Consider the following 8451-nt stretch of genomic DNA (forward strand, 5'->3'; position numbering starts at 1 on the left):
TGTCTCTCCATTAGATGATGAAACCAAATTCCTAAAATGACCATTCAAATAAATAAACTCTCGAAATAGCCCTGCGTGTTGTCCGTTGCGGCATCCAATGGATTTATAATTATTTATGATGTGGCCCCAACACAATTGCCGAGGAAGAGGAACGCTTTCTTTTGTTGGGCTTCAAAACTGGGAAAAGAAGAGAAAAGAAGCCTCTCGGCTCTCGCTCAGTCGCTCGCTCGTGCCCCCACTCTTCCTTCTTTACTGTCTCCTCTCTCAACATCTCATGCACTTGCTTTTTTTTTTTTTATCTTTGCATGGGCCACGGCCCCAACATGCTTTAGACCACGGCTGTGTTTTTATTTATTTATGTATCTTTAATACGAAAAGAAATAACGTAAATAAACACAGGAAGGCAGGCAGAGGCCATAATAATTAGAGTGGACGTGGACGAGCATGTCTCGTCGAGTCTACTCATAGACTATCATGTCACCAGGGCATAAAATAAAAAAAAAACTATTATTAATATATATTCTAATAAATATGAGTGTACTCTTCTATTGATTTTAATAATAATAATTAGTACAGAAGGCATAAATCAAACCGCCAAATTTAAACTAGAAAACGTCAAGTATAATTGTTATATATATGGATATATATGATGTGTACAAATATAGAGAGACGCATAAGGCATGAATCAGCTACTGTCAGAGTCATTCTGCGTTTCCACGCTAACTGACATAGCGTATCATCCACCTGATTCTCCCCTCACTCACTCACTCACTCACCCACACACCCTCTCTCTCTCTCTCTCTCTCTCCTTTTCCTCTGTATTTTCTCAGGAAAGAGAGAGAAGAGAGCCTCCAGAGCGAGCAACAATTGCTGAGAGAAAGCATAAGACATTACCAAATCAATACATTCACGCTGTTAAATTACTGTTTGTGAAGCATAATTCAACCAACTCCCGCAAAGAATGTCTCCTCCTCCTTCCCAGCTCATTCTTCTCCACCGCCTCTGCCTTCTACTCTTGCTTCTCTCCTCTGCAACTCCCTCCCTCTCCTACGAGCCTCGGAATCACGAAGGTACTCTCTCGCTGCTACTTCATGGAACAAACGAACTACTTGCTTTGGGTTTTTTCTGTTTTTATCTTCTTTCATGGATTACTTGTTTTTTTGTTGTTGTTGCTCGCTTTATGGATTATATGTTAATCTGCGGTTTTTCGTTGATGGTGATTTGAATATGAAGTTGAAGCGTTGATTGCTATCAGAGATGCGCTGCACGACCCTTGGGGAGCTCTCAACAACTGGGACGAGGACTCTGTAGACCCGTGTAGCTGGGCCATGATCACTTGTTCGCCTGATAATCTTGTTATTGGCCTGTCAGTATTTTGAATATCTTCTTCTTCTTCTACGTTGTGAATATCGCGAATGTTATGTGAATAAAAAGTGGAAGTGAACCTTCAAAATTTTCGCGTTTTACAGAGGAGCGCCAAGCCAAGGCTTATCAGGAGACTTGTCTGCGACGATAGCAAACCTCACAAATCTCCGCCAAGTGTAAGATATATATGTATATATGTTGCTATCAATGAGATCATGTGATCATTACCTTTTGAAGGTGCATTAGACAAAGTCATCAAAGACCCGCAATAATTCACAGATCACACACCAGGTTTTAACTCTAGTAGTAGAAGAGGCCGCTAAGCTGTTGGTTTTTCTTACATGATTTGTGTGTGTGTGTAGATTGTTGCAGAACAACAACATTTCCGGTGAAATCCCACCGGAGATTAGTAGTCTTCCGAGCCTTCAGACGCTGGATTTATCCAATAATCGGTTCTACGGTCACGTGCCAGAGTCCCTGGGTCGGCTGACTAATCTTCTGTATCTGTAATCTCTCTCTCTCTCTCTCCCTGCAAAAAGATTTGTAATGGGTTTTCTTCTTTCTTTCTCTGTTGATTACTCTCTTTCTTTTGTCTTGTTGTCATATTCGTTGACTGTGTTGCTTTTGTCGTGTAATATGAGTAGGAGGCTGAACAACAATAGCTTGTCTGGGTCGATTCCTTTGTCTTTAGCCAAACTTCCTCAACTTGCTTTCTTGTGAGTATACATTTTCTCTTCCCGCTTTCTTTCTCTGTATGTTTTATTTGTGTTCCAGTTTCTTGAAAATCGAACCGCCTGCAAATATTTTCTTGGTGCTTTTCTGAATCAGAGTTTTTTTTATTGAAAATACGAACGATCGGTCTGCATTTATGAAAACTCTGCTTGAACATTCAGGGACTTGTCTTACAACAATCTCAGTGGAGCTGTGCCAAAGTTTCCTGCCAGAACGTTCAAGTATGGCTTCTGTATAAAACTCTCTCTCTCTCTCTCTCTCTCAAACACACACACAAACACGCGCACGCACACGCACACGCACACCTTTGATAATGCTTCTCTCTCCTGGTTCATACAGTTTTGTAGGCAATCCTCTGATTTGTGGAAGTCACTCCAATGATGGTTGCTCCGGATCGCCCTTTCCTATTCCTCTTTCCTTCTCTCTTACCTCATCACCTGGTACAAGTCTCTCACTCTCTCTCTCTCTCTCTCTCTCCCCATATATATATACAGCAATTTATCCTTACTGAACTATGTTTCTTCCATTGAAAAGGAAAAGGTAGCTCCAAGACACTAGCCATTGCACTTGGAGTCGGTCTGGGATTCGTCATACTCATCCTCCTAGCAGTGGGGTTCCTGTTTTGGAGAAAAAATAGAAGGAAAAAGCAAATTATTCTTAATATCAATGGTCTGTGACTCAAAAATCTATTTTTGTATTTCCTATTTTTGTGACACCTTTAACAGCTCGTTAATTTGGTTGTAGATATGCAAGAAGAGGGTCTAATGAACCTAGGCAACCTCAGGAATTTTACATTTAGAGAACTCCAAGTTGCAACGGACAATTTTAGCTCCAAAAACATACTGGGTGCTGGGGGTTTTGGAAATGTGTACAAGGGAAAGTTTGGGGATGGCACAATGGTGGCAGTGAAAAGGTTAAAGGATGTCATTGGAACAGCTGGGGAATCACAATTTAAGACAGAACTGGAGATGATTAGTCTTGCAATTCACCGGAATTTGTTGCGCTTAATCGGATATTGTGCTACCCCAAATGAAAGGCTCCTGGTGTATCCTTACATGTCTAATGGCAGTGTGGCCTCAAGGCTTAGAGGTTGGTACTTGTCTTCCTTCCTGCAAGTCTGCAATTACTGTAACTCCTGATGTCTGTTGTGTTGATAACACTCATGCTCGCAGGACATAGCCATGATTCCTTTGACCTTTGCATTAGAGTACTACATTAACTTTGAATTCTGGTACTCAAATTTTAACCTGTTGTGGACCACCATGGCCTCAGATGTTTTGGATTCAAGCTTCTGAACCATGGAGAGGGAGCTGGGACCACACTTAGCTACTTAGGAACATTTGCTGTTTCGGGTTTAAGGAAACTAATTGTCATTTTCTGGACAATCATTTTAACTAGGAAATTGATTTTTGGACTACTTGATTTGAATGGATTTTAAAGAAATAACAAAGTTGCCTTAACCAGTTTTTAATACCACCACATCTTTGTACCATCTGAGATAATGCGGATGGTGATCTTGCCAATTTTATGCTATGGGTTTGGGGAATTGTTTCCCCTGTTCTGACTGAACCTACTTTACCAAAACTATCAACTCGGAATTTTTGACTTTATCTGCTCTGCCCCATTTCCTGAGCTTCTTCGTTGCTATGGTATTAATCAAGTCAGCGGAATGTGGCTAAGCTTTATTCCACTGTTTTATTTCAATTTAATTTAAAGTTCTTAATTTTGATCAGATTTCAATTTCAAAGCATTTGCAAAAAATTTAATATTTACATCCATCAAATTTTGATGATTTGAATTTGACTCATCGTTTTTCTCAAAGGCCATATTTTGAGGCATCAAACTTGAAGCCAAATTATAAATTCTGAAGGTAACTGAGGTAGATCTTTCACGTTTGAATGATTACTGCAGTATGGTCATGTTGACTTTCATTACCGTTGGTTGTTCTTTTAGCTCCGTGTTATTTTTTTTTTTTAATTTTTTTTGGGGAAAAAGAACTTGTAAAACAGATGAATTCCTGTTCTTGAGGGAAACTATGTATACATATTTATTTTCTTCTAGTTCATGACTGCAAGGAAATGAAAATTTTGTGGCGTTACTTCATCATAAATTAACCTTAATTCATCAGACCCAAAAAAAAAAAAAAAAATCAATCTTAATTAGAGCAGGCAGTTTAAAAATCCATTTTGTCTTTGTTCTTTATAACAGAGAAACCAGCATTAGATTGGAACACTAGAAAGAGAATTGCAATTGGAGCTGCTCGGGGTCTTCTATATTTACACGAGCAATGTGATCCAAAGATAATCCATAGAGATGTGAAGGCAGCTAACATACTGTTAGATGATTACTGTGAAGCCATTGTTGGTGATTTTGGCCTTGCAAAGCTCCTTGACCATGCTGACTCCCATGTCACCACAGCTGTTCGTGGTACTGTTGGACATATTGCACCAGAGTATCTCTCCACTGGCCAATCATCTGAGAAGACGGATGTTTTTGGCTTTGGGATTCTCTTGATAGAGCTCATCACTGGGATGAGAGCTCTTGAATTTGGAAAAACAGTTAATCAGAAAGGAGCCATGCTTGAATGGGTAAGTTTCTTCCAAGACTATTTTATGACAAATTTCTGCTTATTATTGTATCAGCAATCTGGTACCAGTAGAGATACCACCTTGGCACCTCCTTTGCATGAGATTATCACATTCAAGTTAGGACTTTGTATGACCCCTCCTTATTTTCTTACTATTGTAACTTTAACATGACTAGATAATCTGTGATTTTCCATCTTGTTTTGTATTATTTGTTTCTCTTCCTTCTCTTTCATTCTTGAGTGCCACTATATTCTGCCTGCTTAATTTTGTGGACTGAAATCAGATAATAACTGTCAAAATTCCAAAGTGCCTTGCCATTTCTTCTCAGCAGTCCTCCTGTTAATCCTTTGTTAGTTATTAAAAATCCAATTTTAGTTACCATTAATCACTATTATATATAATCAAAACAATATATTTTAATTTTAATTTTTTGTTTTTTTGGGGTGTTTGGGGGGCAGCCTAGGCGGGTTGGATTGAATTATGTCCTTTAATTAAAGTTTTTTCACTGTAGATGATCCGACTAACTCATGACTGTCTGCCAGAGTATTCAAATTCAGTAGTTAAAGAGCTTATACTGCATAGAAGCCCTCTTGTAAAGAAACAAATGAAAAGCTGAGAGTTAATAATTTTTTTTTTTAATTTCTTGTAGGGCCTCCTGTTTAGTTACTCGTAATGTTTGAAAACCCATAAATTATATAATAATAGAAGTAAAAGATTTGAACTGTATCATAGTTGCACAATCAAGTCCAAGAATATTTATTAGTTAAGTGACTTGTCGCTTCTAATTTAGGACCTAGGTGCCACCAGATTTGTAGATGCCCCATCTTATCTCACTCTAACAGCAGTGGGAAGGTTACCTGGAAGAAAGGAAAAGGTTTGATCGGGGTCTAGATATAGACCATCAATAGCCACCTTCCTATTGGTTGTGACATCCTTTCCATGCACCCAGTCACCTGAGGGCACATTGTCCTATTATTAAACAGGTCACCCCACCTGAACAAAATGGATCACCCCTCAACCTTCTTTAGCACATCCTCAAGTTGTTATAGAAGATTAACGTGACTTATAGAGATCCTGAAGGTATTACTTTGAATGCTTTCTTTTCTTTTCTTTTCTTTTTTTTTTTTTTAAGGGAGGACTTGCCCTTCACTTTGTCTGGCTCTAATGTCACCTGCAACCGTATCATCCTGTTTGTCTATATGATGGTCAAACCTATAACCAAACCTAACTCTATAAACGTAAATTCAGTTTTGACAAAACTGCAATTGACGTGTTCCCTACATTAACAGCATGATATGTAAGCTGATTGGATCCTGTCCCAATTGCGATAACCTCACTACAATGTTTCACTGTAGTCACAACACTCAAGCCATGTCAAATTCGAACTTTGAAGGGAAGTTGGTAAAACCTATTAGTAGAAAATATTTTATTTTGTTGTCATAATTCATGAAATAGTACAAGTTATACAAATAAATTCTCAAACACTGCAGGCATGTAGAAGGTTAAATGCCAGGTAAAAAATGTTTTACATGTACTTTCATTATGTTCAGATCAGCTAATATTTTGTAGTAATGCACTCTGAACACTGGAGTGAGTCTTTGTTCTTAACCTTTCATCTGAAAGATGTCTACTCGATTTTGTGTCACAGTCCTGGTCAAGTCCTTAATATGTAAAATTAAGAAACTCATGTTTGCTAGATCCTCGTTAAAAAGTTGAACCTTTAACTGAGTTTCTTTGGCCATATATATCATTGTAACTTGTAAGAGGATAGAAGATTGTGCATGGCATATGATTGCATCCAATCCATTCTCTGAAGGCTAAAGAAGACTACTAATTTTCAGTCACCTAGGCACCCCACTTGGCATGTTACACAAAAGTGGTTGGTCACTGTTGAACGGAATTTTTTGTTTTTGGCCTACAAACTAACCTTGTCTATAATCTTGCTAGCCAAATGACATAAACTTGCCTGCTTAAATTCACAACTTTATTTCTGCTTTGCTTTAGGTGAGGAAAGTGCAGCAGGAAAAGAAAGTCGAGCTGCTGGTGGACCGAGAGCTTGGAAGCAACTATGATCGGATTGAGGTTGGAGAGATGCTGCAAGTGGCTCTTCTTTGCACCCAATACTTGCCTGCCCACCGCCCCAGGATGTCCGAAGTGGTGCACATGCTTGAGGGGGATGGCGTTGCTGAAAAATGGGCTGCCTCTCACAACCACGTCAACCCCTGCACGAACTTCTTCCCGGGCAGCAAAGACAACAAATTTCACTCTTACCCTGCCATGTTCCCAATGCATGATGACAACGATAATGATCACTCTAGCATGTTTGGCTTGATGTCTGATGATGATCATGGTGCCCATGCCATGGAGCTCTCTGGTCCTAGATAAGGTAGCAGGAGACACACACACAAAAAGGAAGTGGATTCTTTCAGATTCTTTATTGGCAGTCCGAACGAACTTTGTTCTTGAGAAAACAACAAAAAAAAAGGAGAAACAGGCAGCGTCTCTTTCTTATATCCTCCTAGTATTTTGCATTTGTCATGTAAATATTTGTCCCCTTTCTTTGCTATATTTACTCTTCTTGATGGCTAGGTTTAGTTGCAGTGTAAAACAAAGCTTAGTCTCCATGTCTTTGTTGCCTTTTGTTTACTATTTTTGTCTATACTGAACTGTAATGTAAATGCATTTACAAGTCTCCAATGGGGGTTGTAGAACTTTCTCTCTCTATACACACACACACACACGCATATGATGAGAGGAGGTGGGAACATCATCGGGTACTCTGCCCTAAAGTAGAGCGACAGTGAGTGAAAGAGAAAGCAAAAGGGTGTTTGGCAGTTTTTGACTAAAAGCTGCTCGCATGGTCATGGCTGTCTTCTTCAGTGTGTTAAGTGAAGTGGGGTAGTAGGGCAACAACTCTGAGCAGTTGGAGAGTCATTTTCAGCTTGGATGCCTTTGGAGGAGCATGCGCTGCTTCCTCTATTGCTCATTTTATCTTTTGGCGATTCACCTTATCTCCTCACTTCACCTAATTCATTGTTGGGTTTCCGGGTTTCATTCTTTGTGTGGATTAAAGGCCAAGTATTAGATTTTGTTATAAGCCTATTTTAGGGATATATATGGGCCATTTTGTTTGACAATTATAAGGCCTTTAATTGACGAGACTCTGTACCTCTTTAAAATTTGAGAAATAATTGGGCCTTTAATATTACCAAACCAGGTGTTTTCCTTTTCAAAAATTTTGAACTAATAACACTAAGAAGATGTTCTCTCCCCCATTGACTTCTAATTTTTAATTTTGTAATTAACAATATGTTTTAATATTTTATATTTTAAACACTAATAACTTCTATTTCTAAAAAAATTAAGAGGTGTAAAAGCTTATTATTGGGTCTTTTATCAAGCACATGATAAGTAATATATGTAATTAAAGTGTCTTTAATGGAAATAATAAATATGGTACTCATATATATATATATATATCATTTTTGATTTTTTAAACTGAGCATTATTAAATCTAAGTTAAAAGGGTTAATACTATAATTATTATTTGGGTAACTTTGTTAGTTAAGGAGTGATAAATATTATTTATTTATAGATAGCATATTTAGTGTATTTTATTTTGAATATATTTTTATAAATTAAAAAACACACACACATATATATATATAGTACAGGATAGGCTTAAAAAAAGCCTTATTTATTATCTTTAAGATAAATAAAATAAAATTTTAAATATATAGATCAAGCAAGTAATATATCAATATTA

General features: G+C 37.8%; 1 protein-coding gene across 3 annotated transcripts; it reads left to right on the top strand.

Annotated features, from left to right (window-relative positions):
* Nucleotides 1-662: 662 nt before the first annotated feature.
* On the top strand, nt 663-7396 carry LOC127793986 (probable LRR receptor-like serine/threonine-protein kinase At4g30520). Of its 3 annotated transcripts, none has more exons than XM_052324829.1 (11): nt 663-1070; nt 1234-1366; nt 1470-1541; nt 1728-1871; nt 2010-2081; nt 2259-2318; nt 2437-2537; nt 2632-2766; nt 2854-3186; nt 4306-4685; nt 6690-7396. In XM_052324829.1, the coding sequence occupies exons 1-11, from the start codon at nt 962-964 to the stop codon at nt 7068-7070; spliced, it is 1920 nt and encodes a 639-aa protein (XP_052180789.1). In that variant the 5' UTR covers nt 663-961; the 3' UTR covers nt 7071-7396. The 3 variants fall into 3 exon arrangements, with proteins under 3 accessions (XP_052180789.1, XP_052180786.1, XP_052180790.1); XM_052324826.1 differs by having other exon boundaries at nt 664-1070; nt 2842-3186; XM_052324830.1 differs by having other exon boundaries at nt 664-1070; nt 1256-1366; nt 2842-3186.
* Nucleotides 7397-8451: the final 1055 nt, after the last annotated feature.

This window comes from Diospyros lotus, chromosome 2 (assembly GCF_014633365.1).
Source record: "Diospyros lotus cultivar Yz01 chromosome 2, ASM1463336v1, whole genome shotgun sequence".
Classification (NCBI taxonomy): domain Eukaryota; kingdom Viridiplantae; phylum Streptophyta; class Magnoliopsida; order Ericales; family Ebenaceae; genus Diospyros; species Diospyros lotus.